A 27,245-nucleotide genomic window follows, 5' to 3' on the forward strand; every position below is an offset into this window, starting at 1 on the left:
GCAGCCAAGCACCGCACACCGATGCGTGAAAGCCATCGCCAAACACTGTCGGATTCAGTCTGTGCCACTTATCAGACCGCTAGGCGTGACTGTGCTAGTACGCTAGCGATTTGGCAGTTGCGTTACGGACCGCAGTTGCCGATTTGCAAGCGCGCACACGCGGGCAACATGACTAAGAACAGCAAGGAGCGCGGGCAGCTGCTTGCAGACTAACCGAAAGTCGTAGGTTCATGTTGGACCAATCGCAGCATCGCCTGCACACTGCACCACAGATTCAACATGCTCACGTCACACACGTCACTAGGGAGGCTGGAAAGGCCCGGAAAGGAGAAGGGATTGTTTCTTGGAATTTGTGGCGCGCCCACGGCTTGTAGCGCTGCCACGTGTGACATCGTTGATCGTGACGGCATTCTGCACGCGATGTGCGTGTTCACCTGAAATGTTTGAAAAAATATCGGGTGTGGTTTGGGGCCCTTTAAGAGCAACAGATTGGATTCCAAGAGAGGGGAGGCAGAAAGTTAGGTGGACAGATGGGATTAAGAAGTTTGCAGAGATAACGTGGCTGCAGCAAGCACAGGATCGGGTTAACTGGAGAAACCTAGGAGAGGCCTTTGCCCTGCAGCGGGCATAGTGTCAAGCTGATGAATCCCTCCCACAGTGAGCGCTCATCAGCATCCCCCCCCACGTCCACCAACAGAAACCGTGTGCATATACTTCCTCCCTACCACACAACGAACGACATAGACCGGCGCATTGAGCGTGCGCGACCATGCACGGCGTAGTTGAGCTACGTTGGCTGAAAGTGGAAAACTTATAGTCTGGCGTGACGGCGTAGCCGGCACACCCAGCTGCATTCGGCATGCCTGGCACTGCCCCCATGGAGATGGAACATGTCCTGTTTCACGTGCTCCACGCGGCCACTGCTAGACCACAATGCAGGGCAGACAGCAGCAGTGTTGGCAAAATGGCAGTGTGTGGCACGCGTCCGGAAAGTGAGTCGGGGTATTACTCTACATTCACCAGTGATGACATTGTTGTGCACCTGCTGGAAGGGATTAAAATCACATGTGCATCTAGGCCAGAAATAGCATGGACTGCTGCAACAAGGAGAGAAAAAGGTACACTTGGAAAACCTTCAGAATCCACTCTCATATGTACATGATCCGACCCGCTTCCATTTCCGACAGAACCTGTGTAGCCATTTTCCGACTGCCACTGCACATTAACACCATGCCTGTGAAGAAAGTCATTTACGGTGCAAAATCAAACAGTGCACCGAGTGAGAAAAAACATGCGTGTCAACTGAAAAACATGGGTAAACAAGCAGAGAGCAAGGAAAGGTGTGCACGTCAAGTGAAGAACATGGAGCTGTGAACATGCTCTACAAAGAAGTGCACTTGCGTCACTCTGCAGCTGATTGCCAGGGCATGGTATGTGTGCCTGCACAGGCCGTACTCTAGATTGTGGAACTGGCCACCGCCACTGGCTGTGCGTATCCAGCGTATCTGGCCTCGCTGCGTACGGCTTGGTGCACTGAACACGCCGGACTATCTACTAGGCCTGACGGGGGACATGGCAATGTAAACTATTTTTGTTATTTATGGGGATAAAGTGATCAAATTTGACATGCAGATGTGATTTGTTATGCTGATATTATAACTATCTGTTATGATATCTATTGAGCTATCTGTTGTAGCTCTTGAGTTACAACACTTGATAGACTCTCATTGTCATCTTTGCCAAAATTAATTAATTAATGAGACATAAGTTCGTCCAGATTTTTGCACAAGGATATTCACAACGGCCCATTCTGTGCCGTAAAGCTATTGGTTTATTTTTTAATATTCAAATAAGCACACCAAAATTTTTTGATATCTCATGTACATATTGTCTTAATAATAACTTTTACAAAAAGCCAATTATAAAAATCTGCATGACGTGTACATATATGGACAGCATTACAGCACTCACCAATGTTTCAGTATCTAAGTGCAAAAAGTGGAATGGTTATATTTTTATTTGTTGCGAAATTGCAGAGGTATGACTGACAGTAACTGCTCAAAAAATGAAAGGTGAGAAAACGGAGCACAAAGAAAATGGAGCTCAAAGCTAAGTAAATGGAACTCAGAGGGGACCTGGTCTTATTTTTCACTGGAGAAATGCAGCATTGGGGCTACCTTGAGCTTCGATCTCTTCTTTTTACGATGATGCTAAGCTGGTGGTACTGTGCCAAGGGAAAGCTGCAAGATTTGCGTTTTCTAAAGCTCACTTTTCTCATAGTTTTTGATGACAGCACACTAGTAAAGTGCTTTTTATTGCGATAGCAATTATATGGACAGTCTCGACGGGTTTTTGCCGTCGCCGTTATGTCCTTCCAGTACGAAGTACAAATTGATAAGATCCCCCCCATGAATTGTATGTTCTACCGCGGCTAAAAGCGCGCGAGCGGCCGAAGCAGAGGTCAAACGAGCTGGCCAGGGTCCATGCAATAATATCACACCGCGCTCGAGAGGCCTGCGGTCGAAGCAGACAGGAAACGCCCGTTTTTAACAAGCCTTAAAGGACGCGACGACGCGAGGGGGGGGGGGGGAGTGCCGCGCGAGGAGCAACTTTGAACTTTGAATCTAAGGGCGCGGTCGCGATCGCTGGCGCGCGCGCTATCTCGAATACCATCCAAGCGGGGCGGGCAGCTCGTATACCCTTCTACATGCTGCGCTCTCAACGTGAAGTGACTATGCGGAGAGCATCGCTCCCTGGAGCGGCCGTATTTTCTTACACCATCGTTTTGTAATTACACGAGATCGTATACAAAACAGTTAGCTGGCAGCTTCACTTCGTGTAACAAAACAATTTGTTGCTATCGCATTCATTGCTTCGCCCTTGCGGTGAAAGTGTGACTTTTTTCTCAACTTCTACTGCTTATTTTTTTATAATGTTTCACCATGACGTAAAAGATGGCCTTAGGATTGCAAAGAAAAATGAATTGAACAACTGAAAAATTTACCATTCCCATTGTCAGCATCCTTCCCGGCTCACCCTAGCATACTGTTCCCAGCTCACACTGCGTAATATGTTCTTTCACATGGAAAATCTATTAATAATAATTTAATATCTGGGGTTTAACGTTTCAAAACCACGATATGATTATGAGAGATGCCGTAGTGGAGGGATCCGGAAATTTCGACCACCTGAGGTTCTTTAACGTGCACCTAAATCTAAGTACACGGGCCTCAAACATTTTCGCCTCCATCGAAAATGCAGCCGCCGCGGCCGGGATTCGATCCCGCGACCTTTGGGTCAGCAGTCGAGCGCCATAACCACTAGACCACCGTTGCGGGGCATGGAAAATCTATAGTGCAGTCCGTTAAAATTTAGAGGAGTGGAAGGGAGACAGGAAACAGGCGCGAAGTTGGAAGTGCAGAAAAGGCTAGAGACTGCTGCATTCTACAAACGTGTGGCAGCACACACTGTACTCATATGGGCACAGCAACTTGCATTGTTTCTTTGTTTTTCTCATCTGGTGTTTCGGGCATTCTTTTTTTCTTTCGGCTTAGACACTCAGGAGTCGGATTTAATTGCTATATGCGATAGTGCAGGCCGGAAACATTGTAGTAAGTGGTTCATTTCACCATAGAAGACATGTAAACGTTTATGGTACATCGGCTGCTCACTGTTATATTTAACATGCTGTATCATTATATCAGTATATTATTATATCACTGTATCATGTACTGTATCATTATACCAGTATCATTGTAACTAGATTCGACTGCACTGCCACCTCTGTGGCTACTTATGCTAGTTATCTGCCACACAGCAACAACGAAGACATCATGCCAGGTGCCGACACAAGGCACGCGTGATGTGGAATGCAGAACTACACCGGTTGGAGGTGTTTTCCCGATTGCACTGCATAGAGTGTGCAATATGATGTGCTAGGAAGCTCGCATGCCTCTGCTCCTGAGGAGACGGCCCAAGTCCACCTGAGGACAGCCCACAGTTCCTCCCGCAAAAGATGCCACTCTGCTTCAGCAGCTGCTCTCTGTCATGCAATTTTAAAATGCATTTGCAAGAGCCAAACCTAGTTCAGCCACTTAATTACTGGCACCAGCAAAAGTTTCAATTAAATTCCGAGGCAATTACTATGCCCTACTCACCTGAGCTGGACGGCCCTGTGGAGCAAAGCTTGTGCCTCTTGCAGTTGTCCCACATCCCGAAGGATGTTTGCCAGGTTGTTCATCGCCTGGTCGTAGTCAGGGTGCAGGCGCAGCGCTTCCCGGTAGCCCTGAATGGCCCCCTCTCGGTCTCCACTATCACCCACATTCTTGGCAAAGTTGTAGTGCACCTGACAAGCAGCAAAATATATAAAGACACCACCATGCGAATCAGCACACAGCCGTAATTGGCTTTGCCCACCAATAACAATATTGCAGCACTAGCAAGTGTTTAGGAAAGCAATGCTCTCATTTCTTCCCATGACAAGATCAGTAGTTCTTCAGCTACTGGATTAAAATGAGGAGACTGTGAACTAAGCTAGACCTCTTGATGGCGTATATCAGTTAATCAATCAGTCAGTCAATCGATTACTGAATTAAACAATCACTAAATCATAACTTTATGTGCCCAGGAACAACCAGGAGTCTGAATATGAGTACACTCGAGAAATAAATAATTAAAGGTAAAACAAGTATGGCCAAGATTTATGTATCAAGAAATAGAATGAGAAAAAACAACAGAATAAACAGGTACATAGAAAAATTTCAGCAATAAACACAATATGTACTGAGAAGCAGCAAGAGACATACACTATAAATGATGCAGTGAATAACAGTAATTGAGTTCCAGTCGATGGCTTGAAGAGGAGGGGATACTGTGAGTGGATAGAAGAGTGAGGCTGAATGGAAAGCTTGGAACAGAAAGAAAACAGTATGTTTTGAAAAAAATCAAGATGGATAAAATGACTGTTGCAATCTGCAAAGGGGTGAATATCTGATGAAACAGGCAGGAACACTCGTAAAATACAGCCCAATGATCATGATGATGATAACAGTAGTAATAATAATAATCATAAACGACACTACTTCTCCAGAGACGCAACAAAGAAAGAAGGACAGACGGGCTGTCACGTGTAATTGAAAAGAGTGCAACGATTGTCACACAGAAACCAAGCATAGCAATCCTCACCTTGGCATTTCCTGGACATACTTTGAGACCAGACTCGAAGAGTGAGGATTCTTTTGTCCACTCATGACACCTCTGCAAAAGAACGAGCCCTCTATTGACTCCATAGCTCTTTCAATTATAAATGCTCAAAATCAGCCTGCATGGCAACACAGCCAAATGCCATCAACTCCTTCCCTACCGCAGGGAAAATGGTGGTTTTTGGCAGGTTACACTACATCACTGAAAGTTTCATACAATAAATAAACACAAAGCACAATGAATGCACAAAGCAGAATCACGCCGTTACCACAGTAACAAATAACGTTGTGCTGCACACCAAGGCAAAGGGTGGGACCAGAACAATGCACCAAGGTGGGAAACATTCCCCTCTTGAATAGCACTCATGCGTGTACAGCAAATAGGGTACACAAGTGAGAAGAAAAGCTTTCGCATAGAGACAACCCTCACGTTTGCATTTCTGTATGGTCAAAAGCCACAGACTCTTCAAAAAGTGCTCCTACTGTGTTTGATAGTTGCAGAGCTTCCTTCTCATTCCAGCAGTATCCGTTTGTCTTTATACAAAAAGTACACCAGTTTTAGCAAACAAAACAAAACAAATCTCAAGCAAGATTTTGCAGCAGTAAGTGATTATGTGCAACTTTTTTTTTCTTGACCATTTGCAGATGAGCGCTTTTCTTAACCATTGGCAGACGGGTCCTTCCACCAGAAAAGCTTCTGGCGAGTACCACTACGTGCCAATGCAGTCAGCAATGATGTAGTGATTGCTTTGTGCAATTAAAACAATGGTCACGGGCTGCCGAAGGTTCAGCCCGAGTCGAGGTCTCGTTGGCCATAACGGGTGCAGGAGCAGCAGGTAGCGTCCGGGAACGAAGTTCCAGGTTGGTGCTGGGGATCCACACAGCCTCCACCGAATGTCACGGATTTACTGATGTACCAACACAAAGGAACAACGAGGAACGTCGGAGACGAGAGTCAAGTGACAGAGGGCATCAAGCAGCCAAAATCCAGGCAAGTGCAAGCTCAGGGCTACCACTGACACTGTGGCTTGCTTGCTTGGCTGCTTCATCGTCATCTTGTTTTGACACACAACACATATTTTTATATTGATATTCTTACCTATGCTAAAGGCATCTACAACTATTAGTCTATATTACTACGAATAAAAAAAACATGTGCTCGAAATGTGTTCGAGGACCCCTTTAACACTGAGCACTTACATTATTTTTGTTTGACAAGAAGACTGATGTGACTGAAAAAATTTTCAGATCTATAGTAGTTGGACAAACTGCCCCAATATGTTGCCCTCAGCGCTGCTACTGCCGTCAACAGCTTTGATAGCCTGGTATCCCCAAGCTGTAAGAAGCTTATGGAGAGACAAGAACTCCCCACACGTTCCATGCAGTCGCCCCTTAACTCCGTCGACTTCAACTATGTACTAAGGCAAGAAAAAGCAGGGGGATAAGAAACCAACCTGTATGCTTCTAACTGTGAAAACCAGCAGTAGCACTATGAGACAGTACCGCAAGACCTGCAAAGAAAAAATAAAGCATAAGTTATAACAGCCTGTCATCATCAGAACAATCACTTTATTGGCAAAATGGAATGTATTTATTGATGTACTTCCAGTAGAATCCCAAGCTGCTACTAGCTTGTTTGTTTCTCACAATTGCGCTGAGACTGCTTACCAACAACAGCATCGATTGTGCTGAATAAATGACATGCAGTTAATGATGAACTTTAGCGACAGCTGTAGTGAGTGGAACCTCAAGCTGCTTGCTGGCTCGGCTCACCTGGCGGTGTTGGGGCAAAGCTGCAGCGAACCGTGCCATTCCGAGAACAACCAGCAAGCAGAAGCCCATACTCGGAAGGTAGAGCACCCGCTCGGCCACAACAAAGCCCACACGGAAGAAAATGTTCGAAGCAGGCAGAAATGGCACCACCAGCAGAGACAGTGCTATGCACAGAGACCTGCGTAAAGTACAAGAACACTTCTGGGTGTTTTCACTGTCTCTGCGGTGCAAAGAATCAATTACCTTTATGTGACTAAGAAGACTCACTGGGATCACAGTGCTACTCTGTGTCACCTCCCTTCATCCGTTTGTGTGTTTTCAGCGCTGTTAAAGGCTTTGCTTGATGACGAATTACCAACTCGCCCAAACACTCAAGTTAATAACTGGGATTGACACAGGGACTTATTCTTTTCGCCAGCAAATGTGTGAAGCCAATAAACAATGAAGCCTAGCAGATCATCCACTGCAATGGTCGTGAGGGAAGTTCGACGGGGTGACAGCCACCGCCATAGCTCAATTATTAGAGCATCGTGTACATTGTGCGGCTGCAATTTATCTCTTCTTCCAATTCCATTTCCTTCTATTAGAATTACCAAAGTACACAGCGCACTCATGCTGCTTTACTTTGTATTCCCCAGACAACAAGAGCTTAGTTAGTTTGTTTGTTTATTTATGTGTTTATTTATTATACCACATGCTTACAAAGGGAAGGGCTTACAGTAGACAAGCATCTAAGAGCCGCTAATGCTTCTACCATACAAGATGTTCCAACCATCCGCTGCCAACTGTCCACTATCATTAGCCGCTCTCACCTGTACGGTAGAAACTTCCAAAAAGCATGTTCAAAAACGGTGTGGGAAACATTAGAAATGACCCACATTTGGCATCAAACTTAACCTCATGAGAGCACCTTGGAAAATAATTTAAAAAGAAAGCAACTTTCGAGGACAACAGACTAAATAACACCAAGCAGCAATAAGCAGGCGAATGTGAAGAGGCAGCAGCACAATCTGCCTCGTTCATTTTCCTGTGCTGCCCTCTGCCTTTTTCTAGGGTTTTGGTAGGCGCCGGGACAACCGGTATCGCCAGAAGCAAGGCCTCCAAGATGAAAAGATATTTCGTGACTTTTCCGCAATGAGAAGGGCGCATGCACCGGGGCCTTGTGAAAAAGGCGGATTAGAGAAATTAACTCTAAACTCACTAGTTCTGGTGGTAGTATCGGGGACTAGGAGCTACGGAGTTGCCCTCGTATGAGCGCACCTCACTTGTGTGCTAGGTAGGATAATGCCGGCACGGTCCTCATGTGACTTTCGGCACTCTACAAAAACACCACACACAAGCCCTCGTGAACATTTCTGTAAATACTTTCGAAATAAGGGAAGCTTTTAGAGTCAAACACATAATTGTTCACAGGCACTATCCTTTTACAGAACATGTACAGCGAGCGCACATTACGCGCATTCACCACGATGGAGTACCCCCAAACAAATTACGAGCTTCTTGCGTGAAAGCAAGGCACCCTGAGGGCAAACTATGGGACATACACACATACATAGGTCTGTCTGTATATATAAATGGAGCGTACCAGAATGAAACCTCAATTAAGGGATCGCGCAGCCGCAGCATATATGTATGTATGAGCATTTATAACTGCATACACAAGTAACCATTGTTGCATGAACGTTATCAAATTGACACCGACGGCGACTTGTGTGTGCCATCAGCAAGATTAATTTTTTTCGTGTAAGTTCTTCAACGTTTATTATCATTATTACTCAAGTGGTGTCGTGCGGTATGTTTATTGGCCTCCTCAGCGAGCAATTTTCTGCTGCTTCTTTTTTTAGTCCAGTACACTGATTTGTGGGCTCAAGTGCAGTATGTTGGGGGGCTAGTTGGTACAACATGGAAACTGAAATAAAACTGCGCAAGGGACGGAACACAAGTAGAAGACATGTAGAAGTAGAAGAAGACAAGTAGATATAGAAGTCTACGAGGCGTACCGTCTACTTGTACTTGTGTTCCATCCCCTGCACAGTTTTATTTCAGTTTCATTGGGGGGGGGGCTAAGACAAACATGAGCATATGCCGTGCTTTTCCAACATGCCTTCATACCACTTGCTTTCCACTGCAATGAGCTTGCAATTCTATCTAAAGCATCAAAATGTTTATAGACCACAGCTTACAACTGCAGACTTCGCGACTGCTGTTAGAAGGAAGCAGTCTACGAGGCGAAACAAGTGACACTGTGGAACGTGAACGCGAATAAATATCGCATAACAACATTTGCTGGACTGTTTCTCCAAACGATAGCAGTAGACAAGCACCTTCACAAGTTAAGGATTGCAGAGAAAAACAGCGAAGTTATTGCAACAACTAGCTTGTAAAAGTGGGGTAAAAACAATGTGTAGAGACCGCAATGGAAATTTTTAATGCACAACATTCTTTGGTAAGTTCTCCAGCAATATTGGTGGCAAAATTGTGCCTATAATGCATAAGGCGTAGTACCTTTTGGCATGGTACCGACAAACATACGGTTCCGTAGAAAACAAAAGATTAGGATGGGCCAACTTGAATTTGGGAGTGAATCAACGTAATTTTGGGGCTGATGTGGAAGTGAGCAACATATGGCCAGCTTGCGGGAGAAAGGCGTCATCAGAAGAGGGCTGGAATCGTAAAGCTAATGCATAGGCACTTGAGTGAAAACTGTCATGATATAGTCCAGCGAATTGCTTTTCTATAATCACGTGACTTGAATCAGCATGCTGACACTAAGAGAGACGTCGGCAGCAGCGACTGAGGTGCCGCTGGCTCCAAATGGAAAACTTCCAAGATGTGCCAGTGCCGGGACCTATGCTACAAGAAAAGGCAATTTGCTCATGCTTTGGATATTGTGGGGATGTTATTTTTTCATTATAACAATTCTTAAAAATAAAGAATGGTTTTCAGCAGTCCCTTGAAAGTCGTTGTGTCAAGATTTGACTGCATAAAGATTACACCACAAGCCAAAAAAGGTCGGGATGAACTTTTTTGTCGACTGTGTAAGTGGTGGCATCCCAAAGCAAAACCCTGCTCGACCACATTACTTATTTTTGTTCTGGCAGGTAATTTTTGCCAAAAGGAGAGCATTCATCGGGAGGCCTACCTTCGCAGCTGGGCATCTGGTGCAAGCACCATTTGACTGACGAGTACAGCTAGGGAGAGCCAGAGCGCAACAACGCTCGCAATGCGGATGTCTGAGATGGAACGGATGAGTGTCAGGCAGCCCATGGACCAATCAAAGCACAGCCACTGCGGGCACAGCAACAGCCAGGCATTCAGGGCATACACATGGTTGTAGTTTGTCACCTGTAAACATATGGCACACATGCACATGGCTGTAGTGAAGGAGTTTTTCTCAGGTACAACCAGTGGCATAGCCAGGGGGTGGTTCGGGGGTTCAACCCCCCCTCCCCTCAAAATCTTTATGTACTTTATATTGCACACACACATACAAGCACATGCATTAACATACATAAAGGGGGCTGCCCCCGCAGAAAACTTTTGGTGATGACCTTGGATACAATGCACTACTTCTGAACACTTCGATAAGGGTGCAACCAAAAGGCAGCACTACCGTGTTAATACAGGAAATAAGAAAATGCCTTTGCAAAAGAAAGTGAGAAAAGCAAATTTTTTTGATAAGACACATAGTGACTGTGACCACATCAACTCTTGTCTTTGTCTGTACTTTGTGGTTTGTCCAGCTTATCCACACTTAATTTTTCGTAACAACTTCTTTTGGGTACACATAACGAGGAATGTTTGCTAGGCAATATATCAGAGTACACGTGCAAGCTTTAAAAAGATTACACCTACCATTTCTTTATTCTTGCTTACACTTCATAACAAAATCATGTGAACTGCAGCCTGCATTGTTCAATACACACCGCTTTGGTATATTCGCTTGTTTTAATACAACAGACTCTTGTTAAACAAAAATTGAAGGGGCCAGGAAAATGTGTTCCATTTAACGGGAGTTCCGTTTACTGAGAGATGAACAGGGGTGCAGAATTCACATACAAAACCAATCGTATCAGAGTCAGTTGTTCCATTTAAGCAGCAGTTCCATTTAAGAGATTTCCATTTACTGAGAGTCTACTGCATTCCAGAAAAAGGCGTAAAACTGCCACTGTGTACTCACTTTGCAATGAGACAAATGAGCTGCTGCAAAAAAGTGACATATCTCTCTGCCTATCCAAAGGGAGCAGCCAAACCAGGCAAACAATAATTCCATGTGTTTGAAACTACTAAATGAAGCAAGACTTGCAATCTGCTTTCTTTTTTTTAGAATTTGAGTAAGAACAAAGCAGTGGTAAGGAATAAAGCTTTTTGTGACGTTTCTTCAAAGAAAAGCCAGGTCGCTGTACAAACTTGGCTTTGAAGCGTCTTTTATATCGCAGGAGTGCCAACCACTGCAGCTTCAGGCTTAACAAGATGCAGGATCCCGTCAGGTGTCACTCTGTGTAACGTGGCGTGCTATTCCTGTGCCGAGTCTGCAGAAATCTCTGAGCACTGCACCGCAAGGAATACACCTTGATCTCTGAACTACGATTGTACGTGTGATCGTCTGCAATTACACATGGTCTACTCGTACACAAGAGTGTGTGGGAATCCTCCTGTCCCAAGATGGTTGCTTGGGTGGCTGACATTAGCAAGGACACATCAGGTAGGGAAACCTCCCTGACACAGGCTGCATTACCCCCAGGTGAGTCATGTGATTTCCCAACAACACTGACAGCATCACCTTGGTATATTGGCCATGAGATCGATTTATAGGGGGCAGCACAGTCGCTCCATTAGTGTAGATACGTCGCCCGTGCGATGTGTGCAAGCGTACGGGGCCATTGTTTCTGTATTGTTATTCTGGGCTCCATAGCTGCCAAAAACATTTCAAGTTTCACAGGGAGGTTTTGTTCGGTTCCGCAATGCCGCACGTATTGCACTGAGTCACGGATAAGCTTTCATTCTTATCACGATGACGCGGAACATCTCCGAGAGTGACTTGTCAGGTGCCTTCCGATGACGTGCAGCAAGCATTTTGACCACGATGGGTTTAACTCTTTCGTTAGCAAGCCAATTCAAATCGATCACCGGTGATGGATACTTTGAATCGTCAATTTTGGCATGTTGAATTTGTTTCTCATGTGCCTAGCACCACCTACAATTTAGTCCAGTCACTGAACTTTCAGAATCAGTTTGAATTTCACCGTTTTGGCAACATACTGATTTTTTACAGACGTTTACGCGAACCAATGTACATGTGTTGTTGGGAAAGTGCACTGGGCTTACGAACTTGGGAGAAATGCGTATTGCTCGGGGTTATGCTTCACTAACATCAACTTTCTTTAATCAATAGAACTTTTGCAAGTCAAGTATCAAATTATGGTGTCTGCTTCGCAATCTGACCACGTTGAGCGGTAATAATGGCCTGAAATTTACGCCAGCTACTCATTAGAGAGCTGTTGTTTGGAGTCGAAGAACAATTATTCTACCAACAATTATTTCCGAAGGTCCGCCGCATGTATAACGGGTGGACTTGGCCTTTTCGGCCAGTTTCCCGCAGCTCCAGTTTTGCTTCTGCTGTTATATCAGGCACAGGGCCGCATCCAGTGTCGCTAATCGCTCCTATGATGGCGTCGTCACGCGCGCATGGCTGCGCACCTTGCGCCGCTGAGAAACGCGCGCCGCTTGAAACTATCTTGCCACCGCACCTGAATTTAGTGACGACGAGCTTAGAGTCCGAAGATGGCAGCACGTGAGCTTCGAGTCCGAAGATGGCAACGATGTTTTGCATCAGCCTGGGCCATCCGCAACCGTTCAGGGGTTCGTTCCCTTACGGCCTCAAGTGGTGTCCTCCGCCGCGTGTGCGTAGCTGCTAACCTTTGTGCACAATCTTAGTGCTAGCCTGGTTACGTGCGAGGTCCACACGTCGCTGGGGCGCGATGTGCTGGCGCTGGCTGCAAAGCTTCTCCTCACGACAAGAAGGCCGCCGGAGCAGATCTCAGCCCCACACTACAGAGCGGTGCGAGACGATTTAGGACTGCGCATGATTTTGTTCTTTTTTTAATACTATCTGCAAGAATACGAATAAATATGCTTAGATGCATATTTTGGAACATTAGCCTATGCGGAAAGAGGTGGCTCATTGAAAGAGGCGACGCCAGACGAACTGGTGAAGTTCACTGCACATCTGATTTATACAGGGGTTGTTCACATCGCGAACATCCATCTATATTGGAACACCAGGAGGCTATTCTCGTAAAAAAACAAAGATTTTATGCGAAAAGCGCAGGAGTGCACCTGCGTCTCACGAAAACCAGAAAATGCTTCACCGCATTGCACAAGCAGTGAAGCAGTACCTCGGCTCAGGTTTTTTTGTCTATTCTAATAGAAACATTGTGTAGAACATTTATTATTTTTTTACGATTCCTGAGTCATTTATCTTCAAAATGTATATTCTGAATTTTCTTTGTTCTGAGTGTTTTTGCATATTTAGCGTTTTTTTATTGCTCTGTTTATCAGCTGGCGACAAAAAGTTACACAATTTAAGATTTTTATACATTCCACAATATTTTTGTTGCTTTACAACTTATATTTTTTTGGAAAGACCATTTCATTATGCGTAATTTGGTATGCTGCAATGCATGCTGGAGTACTTTTAAAAGTGGCAAAAACTCTCTTCCCGAGACATTTGAAAGATAACCATTTTCTCGCGGTAACGAAAGAGTTAAGCGTTCGCTGACGAAAAGTGTTGATGCTCAGTCAAATGCAATAATACATTTCTCGGTCTTATTCTGTAATCTGTGCATTCATGCATACGTACTTGCTGCACACTACATGCGTGAACACAGTCCGCGAAAGATCGTGGTGGCTTGGCCAGAGCTGCCAGTCATGATTTGCTTATGCTTTTACATAGGCTTGTGTGAATATTCGAGCACTTCGATTATTCAAACGAATATTACAGTATTCAAATTCACTTCAATTCGAATTTAAATTATTGGAAATTTCGAAGTATTTGAAATGAACGAATAGATGTATATTAATCCACATGTAACGCCCCTGTAAAGCTGGTTTCACTGCAGTGGAGTGTAGCTATGCCGCAAATACACCTACAAAGAAGGGAAAACAGCGCTGAATTTTTGGACGAACACAATGGAAGACAGACGACGGGCGCTTCCTTGGCGTTTGTCCAAAAATCTAGCGCTGTTTTCCCTTCTTTGCACAATGAACCAACTTACCCAAGTCTTAACCCTAGCAAGAATACACCTACTCAGGGGAAATCTGCACTGCTGTTAAGCCCCACTTCAAGGTTAAATGAACATCATCATAGGAAACAGCGCAGGCACCAGTGGCGGATACATAGGGGGGGGGGGGGGAATTGGGCGATCCCCCCCCCCCCCAAAGCCACCAACCACTCCCCCTCCCCCCGGCACCCTTTCTCAGCATGCGGAATTTTTTAGGCAGCTTCGGCGAGAAATGCACCCATCACGTCTACCTGCACCCCATTCTGCACCTTCAGACAGAACTGGAATGTGTTTGAATGATCGCTTACTTGAGCATGCCAACAACGGGCACTGTAGAGTCCTTTATGCGAGGGGGCATCTTCCGGAAAGTCGTTCGTGGGACCACCTCCGTCCCGAGACAACGAGACGAAGAAGTATCTCCCTCCCGGCAATGTTCCTTTTCGGAAAAGCGGATTCCGCATCCACATTTCGAACGTGAAGGGTATTCTCTCGCATACAGTGAGCAGAACTCAAGAATGCAGCCTTTCAACGAAGGCTCACCGGGTGTCGACTAATCCCCTCTGTGACGTTGTATACATGCGTAGCCCCAGAAAAATGCACTGTTGTGGCAGTGACGTCTTCCTTCGTACGCCCGCAAGAAGTCGCTAGCGCCGCCATGTTGAATTCCGGCTGTGTCATTTGCACTGTCGATAGTGTGGTGCGTTGTAGTCTGCACAGTGGGTGCCAACCGGCAGAGTGGTTTTAAAAATGTGTTCTCTACCGCCAATTTAAGGAGCAGTGCCTTTCTTTTTTTTCTCTTTTTTTCTTTTTTCTTGCGGCATTCATCTGTGCAACCGACACTAATCGTGGAGGCCACAAACCACCTAGAGAACTTAGTGCGGTGCCGTTTGTCATCAGTGCAAACTCTGTCCAAAGGGTCCTTCAGAGCAACAAAACGGGTTTACTGCAAAGTATTTTTGCCCATGTGTCAGTCAGGGGTATCATACGCTTGTCCCGTAAGGGAGTTAGCATTTCTGGAAGACACCAGCGCGGCAACATGGCAATCGGAGGGGGTCTTTTTGTGTTGCATTTCGCATTCTTTGTTTTGTTCATTCTTCTTTCTGCTTTTCCTATGTGTGTAGGAAACACTAAATCTTCATTTGGAAGTAAGCGCTCGTCTTCGTTGTTGATGTGTTCCTAATACTGCTTCACGCTATGTACTTTAGCAAAACTGGAAAATCAACAAGGCCAAACCGTTAGTCTACTAAATAGAAGGTCGCTGAAATCAGCGTGGCCATTACAGCGGCAGCAAGAAAGGAGCCTTCCCTTCCTCTTTTTTTTTTTTTGTCAGAGGCACATGGTCCAAGAGGGCAACACAGGTCACCACCAGTGGCTATATAAAACAAAAATTCTTCCAAAATATTAACAGAAAAGCTTTGTGACTGAGCTGAAGCGAGTCAGAGGAGGGGGCTTGCACTGATGACACGCTCAGGCCTTTTTTGGAATACGTCTCCAGGTGCAGGGATCGGTCACCATGCGTCTGGGATGACCTCGGCGATGTCGCATTGTCATTCCCCACTACGAAGAAGATAATAATCGGCTCCATCGAGTAATTCGCCTGGAACTTCTTGGTGCAGTTATGTGGTGGTTGTTTGGAGGATCTGACCAAATCTGACGAGCTCGCCTCGCGTTTTCCTGGGGCTGGAATGGAGGTGGTGCCACACGTTGGTCCCCTTTGGGGCGTCGTGTGGAGACTTGTCTTATTGGACAAATGAAGTGAACAATATTTTCCCTAGCAATCACCCGAGACATTTAAGCTGGGCTTCGGCTCGCTGGAAAAAGCCTCTGCTACCATTATGTAATCAAGTAAACATCTCTTTACTTTTGATCTCCCAACATAGCCATACGTCTTCCTCACTGCGGCCTCGAAGGCTCCTGGCGAGAAGGTGACTCCCGACAGTGCCCAATGAGGCCTTTCAGCAAAGCTTGGCACTCGATCGTCCCACCCGGTACATCCAATGGCGCAGTTGGGGCTAAATGACCTTGGAAGTACGGTCTTGGAAGTGAGCATTGCCTTGTTGAGTGCGACGATATAAGCCCAAATTGATCGTCATCACGCTCCCGAGAGTGCAAGGGAGATTTTATTGTGACCTGAGGAGCGGGGGACATTCAGGAAAAGAAAAAAAGCGTGTCAATAGGAGGAAATAGTGTGTCTATAGGAAGTCTGTCCTTTTAAATTTTCAATAGGTGAAGCATTGCAATGCTTTCTTTGAGAAAGGGTTATGTGCCCTCACGAACTGCGGTGTAAGGTCTGTATTTTTTTTTCTACGAAAGAGCAGACAATAATTGTGAAAAGGGGAAAAGGAGAATCTCCTCCGCGTGCTCTCTCTCTCTCTCTCGTTCCACATATATCTTTTCCCTTTTCTGCTTCCCTATGCACATTTCCAACGAAGGCTTCTTGGATTATCCAAGGTAATAGGCGCGAAGACGACAGACGAGGAGAGACACGTACACACAGGTCGCCACTGCCAACAGTGTTTATGAAAGGCTTCTTGAGCACCGTCACAATCCCCTCTGGGCTGCTGTAAATATGCGTGACCATCCTACCCTCCGTCCGATGACCACCGTGAATTTTATTCGCTGAAAAATGACACCGATGGGGGAGCGTGGAACGACAGTCAAACATTTGCGCTACCAGTGTAGGCTCTTTACCTTTAGCAAGGTGGCATCAGCTGCAGCGCGATGCCGACTTGCGGTGCTGCTGGCTGCTCAAACGACATTGAAAAAAGAGAGGAGTTTTTTTGTTGTTCCATGAGGAAAAAAAACATCAAACGGTGAGGGAGATGGCTGCGTCATATCGGGAGGAAGAACTTGGCCAACGAGGGAGGCTTTGCAACGTAAGTCGGTCATTAGTGAATTGGTTTTGTGTGCACATGATTTCCTAAGTCTTTTAGCTTAAGCTGAGCCTTTATACTACTTGATACAGATGTTTAAGTTGAACGAAATAAAAATCAATGTGACATTAGCAGCTCCGTTTTCCCAAAGGGTTTTGATAACAATGAAAGCGCGATCGTTCTAGCTCGCTTGTATGGGGTCGGGTACTTGAAACTGGCGATAGCAACTACAGCAAAATCTTTAATGTATTATTTTCCCATTTCCAAACATTTACTGCACGTGCAAATACTTTTCACCACAGTCTTTTTTAAAGAACATTGCTTCTTTTTTGTCGCGTTTCAAGCAAGCACTTCATCGTGCCGCATGCAATATGAGAGAAGGAGGCTGCAATAACTTGAAAAATGCAGACCTAATGCGAAGAAATGTGTCTTTGCCTTCTCACCCCCTTCCCTTCAGTTACTGCGAGCTGCGCAATAACACCTCCCACCCCTACCAAATTAAGAAACCCGACCCCCCCCCCACCCTCCCCTCCAAAGAAGGTCCCTGGATCCGCCCCTGGCGGGCACACGGGACTAGAAAGACAGACAGACAGGACTCTAGTCCCGTGTGCCCGCGCTGTTTCCTATTATGAAGCCATGCCAACAAGCTCAAGTTGATACCCTCTTAAATGAACATATTACCCTCACATCAATCCATCATTTTTTAAAGGGGTCATGAACCACTTTTCCAAGTAATGATCTAATGGCCTCAGTATCGGAGTGTACTGCCTCCCGAATCGATTGCCGCAAAAATTTCTCGAATCCGTCAAGAATCAGCGGAGTTACGGGGGTTTGGCGCACGCTCCCAGCGCTTTCTCTCTTTTCTCGTGCCGGCGAGCGCACTGGAAGCTAGACAGGGAGGGATGGCATGGGGGAAAGAAGTTACGCCAGCGCGCGTCATGAAACGCGATCGCTCTCCCGCTGTGATTCGCTTGCGCGAGTGCGGCTACCGTGTACTGAGGAGTGCGGCGCCGGCAAGTGGCGGCACCCCGCGGCAAGAAGCGCATCTGATCCGAACGCCGCTCTCGATTTACGTCGGCTATCGGCCAATAAGCATGCTATGTCTCTTGCGACGTACAGCGGACAGACGCCCCGCCCACCGACGAGAGTGAGAACCGGCCTCTGTTTGAAAAGAGGGTGCCTGGGGAAAGGGCAACTTCGCGCTCCGCTTGTGGCCATTACGCGGCGCGCACGACTGTAATATTTGGCAGAGCAGTTCATAGCCGTGTCAGCTTTCCGCAGGATGTGTTTTTTCAATCAGCCCAAGGGGTGCTTCATGACCCCTTTAAGTTTAAAAGCTTGTTATACTGGCTTACATGCTCTAAGTATAGTAAACTTTAATGTAACATAGTATTTTACAGGTTATCACTTGCATTCTACTGAAAGTCAAATCCTGCTACTATTCAAAGTTGCTTCCACTTCCTTAGAATCAAAAAGAATGACATCTGCACATGTCTTGTTTCAATTTTAAAAAAATATTGTGCAGGTTAGTTGAGTCGTGACAACTATGCTCATTCTCCTTTATAATATGTGCAGGGCTCCATGTTTTCGGAGTTCATTTTTCTTGAAATTCAGAGGGCGTTTTTCAGAGTTTATTTTATTGGGGGAAATTGGACGTTTATGGAAGTTTATTTCTCGTAAATCTCCAATTCTCCAAAATTCGGTGTTTAATTTTGCATTATAAGTTGTTGCAATGTCCTCTTATTAATTTTATTTCCAACGAGAATGTGTTGCATTGTTGCTGATAATCCTGTTTTTCCATTCCTTTATTTTTTCTCACTTCCTGTTCATTTACGCTGTTAATAAGGTGGTTGATGTGCACTGCCGTGAACTCGCCGAAGTGTACTTATGTGGGGAGCAGGAGCCACTCAAGCTGCTTCTCAGCTTTTTCTCCCAGACTTCCTCACCTTCTTGATGAAAAAATAAAGGACGTATAATTATTATTATTTTCGATACTCCGAAATCTTAGATGAAATGATATCTGAACACAAAAACATGCGCACACACCAAGTGTATTTTAGACGTCTGGAAGCTTTCAATGTGCAAGCGCATATACATGAAAGCGCAAATACTTGTATGCAAAACACCTACGTTTGTTCGTATTGCATACCTGCCAACCTCACAGCATGAAAATTCGGGAGACCGCAGCAGGGGGGGGAAGGATGTTTGTTTTGAGCTGCTTGAACCAAACTTCTTTACTTGTGAAGGCACCAAGGCAGTTCACAGGCGCACGTGGTACAGAATCCGTACTTGTCACCTTTCCGCGAAGTCACAAACCACGGAAACTCAGCTGTGTACGAGTCCAGAAACACTTGCAAGCACTTCTTTGATTTTGACGCCGTCACCGACCTTCTAACTAAACTCTGAAAACACGCAACCCCCACGGCAGACGGCGTAGCGTACAAAATGCGGTGGGAAAGAAGGAGACGCAAAAGTTCTGGTTAGGCTGAACGGAAACGATTGCCGCAAATGAACTCAACGGTGGCCAGAGCGGCAAGATTGCAACACGCGGCGCTGTTTCTCCCAAGCACGCCGATATCGAGAGTGCAAAGCACAATGGGGGCCGCTTACTTACCGCCAGTCTGCCAGCCACCCCTCCTTTGGAAAATGGAATGTGCTCGACAGTCTCGCCGTCTCGTTATCGGAGCGCTCGTGCAGCGCCACGGCTACGGCCGCCGTTCACATTTGGATGTGAACAGTCTCAACGGAAAAGATGAACGGTGTTCATCTTTTTCCGTTGAGACTGTACCTTTCACCTCGCCTTCTTTCGGTACAGTGGCGAGCGCTTCTCGCGGCCAACCTTCGCCCAGATGCGCAGTGCCTAGAATGTACTCAGCGGTACTCTGTGATATGGTTACAATGAAATAGAAGTGTGGTGGCGAGTGCTCCTCCGCAGCACCGCCACAGCAGGAAAGGCTGACGTACACGCATGATTTTAAAAAAAGAGAGAGAAAAAAAACCCGCCTCTGCTGTGGTGGCCACATTTAGGGAGATTCAAGATGACCTTCGTACAATCGGGAGATTAGGTCCAAATTCGGGAGTCTCCCGGACAATTCGGGAGAGTTGGCAGGTATGGTATTGCAACCTTAAAGCATGTTGTAATAGACGCAATCATACTTTACGAGGTTGCTACCGCTGATTGAGGTGCGCTCCTTTCGATTGACGATTGTCAGCTTTGAAAATGCCTTTTGAACGTTGAAAATGCTTTATTAAAATCGGAGCTTATCGGATAAATTCGAATTGTCAAAAAATTTACTGGCGAGTGTTTATCGGATTTTTTCGGATTTATCCGAAAACAAGGAGCCCTAAATATGTGATATAGAGTATTCGAATTCGATTTGAAATTATTCGACTAAATCACTATTCGCTTCAAACCTAAAATTTACAATTCGCACAAATCTACTTTCCCGTATAGTAAATGAATCCAAGCATGCGATCCGTTCTACATCCTACATGTGCCACATTCACAGTAAATGCAAGGTTTGGTCGTGAGTCCTTTAAACGAGCGTCTCACTGTAGTTTGCGCATTTTCTGTCAGGCTCACTCAGCTATGAGAGGTGTTATCAGTGTTCCAAAGTATAAATAGGGGCCCGAAACTCGTCCAGTTTATGCATGAAATTGTACACAGTAAAAAATGTTTCCCGAGCCAGAAACAGACAGGCCATGTAAGCGATGAATGAACACGCGCGAGGGAGTTTATTGTCACTATTCATGTGGATATATTTGTTCTCTGGGCCTTTTTAATGGATCTTCCATAAATTATTGAAACCCGATAAACAGTTATCGATGAATTTTTCTGACTCCAATAGTTCGAACTTGATGGATATTTTGGACTTCATAAATGCACTGTCAAGGTTCCCATAGCACTAATACATTTTTGCAACCGATTTTTCGGACAAATTTATGCCCTGAAGTTCAATTTTTCGGACTCAATCGCTCCTTTTGAGCCACGCCGCTTGATTTTGAAAGCTGCCATGTTCGACTTTCCGCTGGCTTGATCAAGTATGGCTTCCGATGGCCAGTTATGCTGCCTCCAAGATTGGGAGCACGCACAATCTTCCAGTTTTGGAGGCCATGCCCGTTCTTCTTTGGCTGGCAAAACACTTTAGACTACGCAACTTTTGCTTTTCAGTCAGCCTTATCGTCGTCATTACCACGCCGGAAGGTTTCTCTTTTTTTTTGTGCGTTTGTTTTTCCAGTTGTCATTCCGCACGTGGTCATGCTGGTGGTGTGTCAAGTGTTTTTGAGCCGTCAGTGCGCATCACACGTTCTCTGCCGTTGCGGTTGCTCAGTGGTTACGGTACTCGGCTACTGACCACACGCGGGTTTGATCGCGGTTGCGTTTCGATGGGGGCGAAATGCTGGAGGCTTGCATACTTCGTGATGTCAGTGCAGGGTAAAGAACTCTAGAGCGCGTCATTAAATATCACCAACCAGACAATACGTTGCGTGCATCTTTTTGTGACTGGTATCAAATTTTGTTTGCCTGGTGCCATGGAGCCACCAAGTGTGCCACACGCGACGGTCGGTGGCAGCGATCACAAACGCGCTGACGTTACTGAAGCCCAAATACAACCAAATCTGCTCATCCTTAAGTGTAGCATGAAGCAGGGCATTATTGGAGATTTTTTTAGGCTGCTCTAATCCAAATAAACTTCATTTCCATGTCTTGACAACTTTTTCGGACTGTTTCATTTTTCGGACTATTCTGCAGTCCTCGCCAGGTCTGGAATATCAGTCGGCGACTGTACTGCCAAAGTTGAAGTTTGCGCAGCCTATATTGATTAGCAGAAGCTGCTTCACAAGGTGTGATACAACAAATTGTGATATGCGCCGTGACCAACCACATTTGAACAACTTCAGCTTTCGTTAGTATACTGTAGGGCATGAGCAGTTCAATTCTGCTATTTTTGTCTCATCACTCAACTTCAGGTAGACTTTGTGTGTTTTTGCTAAGCCTGGACGACTGGAGCACGAATGCGATAACGTGCATGGGACTGTCAGAGCAGCACGTAGAAGAGACGGCACTGAATTCGACGATGTCGACGATACACGTGACACAGTCCCCAACATGAGTCAGAATTGTTCTCAGAGGTAAAGGTACTGTGACACAGAATTACAAATGTTAGCCTCACTACACACTCAAAAGCGAGACAGGCGTATCTAGTGCGGTCGCATCAAACAAATGCTTTTTGCATCGCTACTCAAAAAAGCAATTGACTTTACGAACTTCCATTACAAAAAGGAAAGAATTAGCTTACTCAACGTCGACCAAACTGTCCCTGTCACCTTGCATCGTGAATTCTCGAACGACAAACACAACACACACTGCTGCTAGAGCAGCGACGGGCCACCAGCATCCACACTTAGGAGTTTCGTCCATTCGCTGCTAGGTGCTGACTCTGCTCGACCTCAAGGCCAATAGCATGTCGTGGAAACGGAAGACTCAACCACTGCTACAATTTTGCCCATGCATAAACACTTCTGCAATGGCATATACCACAAAGGAAAACAATTTGTTGTTTCTCAGGGCCACAGCAATGCCACAGACAGCTCTGAATGATTGCCAGTAAAGTTTTTAGATGACAGCATTCATATTGGCACTCTTCATTATATGGTTCATGCATGCGTGTGCAATTAAGGGACGAAATGTGCTGTGTCTCGTGACCCTGCCAAATCTTAGTACGTTTTTTTACGTGACACCAGTGTACTATGATAAAAGTTACCTCAGATGCACTCGGCACACAAAAGTTGTTGTAGTAGCGAACAACAGTTGTAGCAGTGTAAACAAAATCCTCTGTAAAGTATCATGATACGATACTGGTTGCACAAAAGTGGCATGCTTCACCTACCCTCACAAAGAAGTTCTCCTCAAATGAAGCTGGATTGTCGATCCTTTGAAACACCGGTGAAGACGAACCCATGACCTTCCAGCGGATAGCCAGTGCTCCACAGGCCACCATGGCAAGTGTGCCTTGCCGCACGGCTGCTGGGAAAAGCTGGTTCTAATGAAAGGAAAACAGTTTGTTTTGATCTTCGACATCTTCTTCTTGCCTTGCACACTTGAAATTCAATTTTTATTCAATATTTTTTGCCTCCTACAAGTGAACAGAAAAGAACGAAGTGCTGAACCTGACGCGAAATAGCTTTTTAGTCAATAATCATCCAGCTGCTTAGTATGGAACAGAGTTCATGTGATTGGAAAGAACACACATGAATTGCCAGCTCGTGTCTAATGAAAGCAATCAAAACCATTGAACTGAAACACCATTTCTGAGTGGCTAGTACCATGAAAATAGCGTGGCTTCCAACTGTATTAGTGCTGCCTTTTTAAGTATGCAAAAAGTACAAAGCCAGTAGGTGAGCAGCGGTACTTGTGACAAGACCATAACCACAATTCATACCTTCAGTTGAACCATGCCACTTCTTCTGGTGATGACGTAGTGTAGATCAAGTTTACAGATGATAACTGCATCATATATGAAGCACAACCCCTGTGGAAGAAAAAAATAAGACAGCGATGTCCTTGACAACTTGATGCAAATCTCGCAGTTGGTGTAAAGTGGGGACTACTGGCGTACTTTTTGCTGGGCTGTTTTTCCCTCAGCAACACAATTTCTCGCCATCATAAAAGCAAGCGAAATGAAAAACCGATAGAGGTGGAGAAAATTTAAAAAATAGCAACAGACACATGCACTGAAGTTAAAACATTCCTGCTTCTGCTAGACAAGTAAGCATACGTGTATGTATATGTATGTGCATGTCATGGTTTGTGCACACCGAGCCTCTCCAGCAACTTGGGCTGTTACGCTTTCATTTCAACTTGAAACCATTTGCTGTCACCAGTTTTCTATTAATGTGCACCCATTTCGTACATAAGCCCTGTACTCTAGCATCCCAATAGAGCAATAAAACTCGGTTAACTCGGAAACTGTAAAAAGCAGAGAAAATTGCGATAAGCGGAGCATAGAGATAAGCCAAGTCATGAAAATGAAGCCCACTGACCTCACATAGACCTTCCTAAAATAATGTTTCACATGCCTCACTGCCAGACAGGTTCACATGCATTTGACTTGTTTTGGATCATAAGAATTGTGGATGATACGAATATTTTGCATGTCCCCGGGGAATTCATGTCATTGAGATTCTACTGTGACTTCAAACCATCGTGTTTGCTTATTTGTTAATCTGTAGTGTGTCCGAACATAACCTTAGCACAAGGAGCACCCTACAGGGACACAAATTCAGAAGCAAGATGTGGAACATAGGTACGCTTACTATGACTGTAATGCCTGGTTCCTTGCAAAGCATAGACACAATGCTCAAAGAGGCAGATGTGATGAGCCAGACACATGATGACCAGGCACCCCCTGAAGAAGCAATAAAAAAAAAGAAACAGCAGCGTTATTCCAACTTTACGACCACAGTCATCACTATTCAATTACCTTTGGACTTAAGGTCAAAAACAAAGCCAGTCCCGCACCCACCACACCCAATGTATGAAACCCTCTGACATTTTAATGTGCCTGAGACCTTCAGTTATAACTTTCCTGAGAACAGCATAACTGTTTCTCTGCACCTTCTACCACGTGGCTTGTGATCACAAGCCGTGGCAGACGAAGTCCAACCGAGGCAGAATGCAAATGCAGCTGTGTACGCCATGCTTGGATGCACAGCACACATTGAGCAAAAACTTAATGTGGAGCCCTGCTCTCAGAGGATGCAGAGTGGAGGCATTAAATGTCGCATACCACTGTATCATGCGGCCAACAAGAAGCACACACCTGAAGAGCAGGAGCGAATGAAAGACAGGAAGGAGAGGATGAAGAACACAGCACACAGCAGGTCTGCCCTTCCCACCACAGCTGCCACCTGCAAGACACAACCGCATGGTACACTAACATCACTGAATCAATGCCATAAATAATCCTCATCAAGATGACGATTACAATTGTGTGGCAGAAATACACGCCAAATACTCGATTTTTGCTTCGAGTGTACTAACACAAGAAGAGGGTTGATAAAACAAAAAAAAGATGCAAAAACAAAATCAGTGACAACACGACTTTCAAGTTCACACACCAGCCTGCCACAACATATTTTGACGGCATTTGCTCTCAGGCCTATGTTAGTCAGTGAAGGTTCGCTGTATTAAAATAAAAATGAACAAAAGACTGAACCTGGCAAGGTTTTACATACAGTGCTACTACAGCTTAAGTACAAAAAAATATACTATGTACAGTTAAACCTCACTAAAACGACGTCGGTGATATCGGCAATTCACTTCGTCGTAGCGAAACTTGGTTATATCGAAATTCAACCTTTTATGCAAAGTGTAGTCGCCGAAGGATTCATCTTTACACTGACACTGCCACAAGAATGTTCAAATGATACAGTAGCAGACACAAAAACTAACTTCAATGACAGAAAAAAAAAAAGTTTTGTTGAATCTGAAATTTGAATCTGAAATTGGATGACCATGATTTCATGCCACGCCAGCAAAGTCCTCTTTACAGCGGCCGTACGTCACATATAATGCCAAAAGAACTGCAGGTTCAACGTACTATGGTAATATGCACTAAGCAAAGCTATCGTGCCAATTCGTCATCAAAACCTCTTGTGTTGTTTAGAGTGATGCGACAATGGTGCTATGATGTTCACCGAACCGAGTCACTTGCTTTTCACTTAGTCTACGCAGCATCAAAAACCGTCGCATGCCACAAAAACAGAAGAGCTGCACGTTCTATACTCGCGGACAACTTCTCTTGGCAATGAAGGAAAGGCTACGGAGGAGGAGCTACTGCACATGTACTTCCGCGAAGTAGTCCGGTTTCGGCACGCATTTCGAATTACTTTTTCGTTTGTGACCTTCTGTATCTCCTGTGACGCCATTTGATTATTCGAGTGGCCGTCACAGTCTTAGACAGCCATTTCTTACTGAAATTCGTCACAAGCTCCTTCGGCAAGTTGCCAGAAAAGCTGGAGGGGACGAGAGCTCACCTGAAGATGAAGACGCCATTTTGACTGTGAGGTGCAAGTAAAAGGTGCGACGTTTTCACGTGTGCAAAAACACAAAATAAAACTGCATAAAGTAAAGCAAATATAAATATCTCCTTGGTGCGCGCTGACCCTCTTTTCAAACAGTGTCCCTGTAGAACATAAAGTAAGGTTTTTTTTTTATTCTCACGCAGAAAACACGGACACAATTGTGGGACTATATTCTTCAGCAGTAGTACACGCGTGTTCGGCTCTGTAGCCTTCCCTTCATTGCCAAGAAAAGTTGTCCGCGAGTATAAAACTGCATGAAAGTGAGACGACAACTTGAATTAGGACCCATACTTTTATGGTGGCCATGTGCTTATGTTTCATCACATTTTGTGTTGTATTAAGAATAGACAAAAACCCGTTATGGTGTCGTAAATTTCGGTTGCCGCTATGTATTGGCTTAACAGAAGTCTTGTTAGTCAGCTTTTTATCACAATACATCCATATAACTTTGTAGAACTTACAGTAGTGCAGTTAGTAACTGCAAGCAGCTCTAAAAAATATTGTTCGACTGCTTAAAACTTGTTGCAGCAGTGCCCTTACCAAAAAAAAAAAAGTTTTCATTACTAGTAAGTGAGCTTGTTAGCTCCAATTCCTTTTGCTAAGAATTTATTCTCTTCTTCACAGTTACCCGAGTTAGTTGGAGTACTGAATTTTGATGAATTTCCAGTGCTTAAGAGGAATAGGAAAAACATGCAGACACAGAAAGACAAAGGAACAGTAAGAGTGCTGGTTTACTTCACCACATGCATGGAGTAATCCTCATAAAAGTATGAAGATAGAAACTTAACTTCTTTTTTCAAAGCACAATAAGTATGCGAATGAATGGTTCCTGAATGTGTAATGGGTCATTCCAAAAGCTTTAACGAAGTGGTTATGATTTCCTGGAAAGTTAAGCTTGCTTTAATTTGACAAGCAGCTGAAGGAGAACCACAGTGAAGAGCAAGAAGCTGACAACTATGAACACCCACAAAGCAGAATTGAATGCACTGCTGCAAGCCACAAGGCACAGTAGAGGAAGGAACTACATG

At 45.0% G+C, this 27,245-nt stretch overlaps 1 protein-coding gene across 7 annotated transcripts in view; it reads right to left on the bottom strand.

Annotated features, from left to right (window-relative positions):
- LOC119388249 (protein O-mannosyl-transferase TMTC4) overlaps positions 1-27,245 on the bottom strand; it is a 102,547-nt gene that overhangs the window by 15,281 nt on the left and 60,021 nt on the right. For 4 of the 7 annotated variants that reach the window (XM_049413880.1, XM_049413885.1, XM_049413883.1 and 1 more), the window contains 9 exons: positions 24,954-25,041; positions 24,448-24,539; positions 23,574-23,663; positions 23,022-23,174; positions 10,117-10,319; positions 6,975-7,152; positions 6,656-6,712; positions 5,185-5,256; positions 4,158-4,345 (listed from right to left, as the gene is read on the bottom strand). In XM_049413880.1, coding sequence (XP_049269837.1) covers positions 4,158-4,345; positions 5,185-5,256; positions 6,656-6,712; positions 6,975-7,152; positions 10,117-10,319; positions 23,022-23,174; positions 23,574-23,663; positions 24,448-24,539; positions 24,954-25,041 — 1,121 coding nt within the window. The remainder of the gene's footprint in view (positions 1-4,157; positions 4,346-5,184; positions 5,257-6,655; positions 6,713-6,974; positions 7,153-10,116; positions 10,320-23,021; positions 23,175-23,573; positions 23,664-24,447; positions 24,540-24,953; positions 25,042-27,245) is intronic. The other 3 variants (XM_049413881.1, XM_049413882.1, XM_037655922.2) reach the window with 3 other exon arrangements.

Source organism: Rhipicephalus sanguineus, chromosome 3 (genome assembly GCF_013339695.2).
Source record: "Rhipicephalus sanguineus isolate Rsan-2018 chromosome 3, BIME_Rsan_1.4, whole genome shotgun sequence".
NCBI classification, from domain to species: Eukaryota; Metazoa; Arthropoda; class Arachnida; order Ixodida; family Ixodidae; genus Rhipicephalus; species Rhipicephalus sanguineus.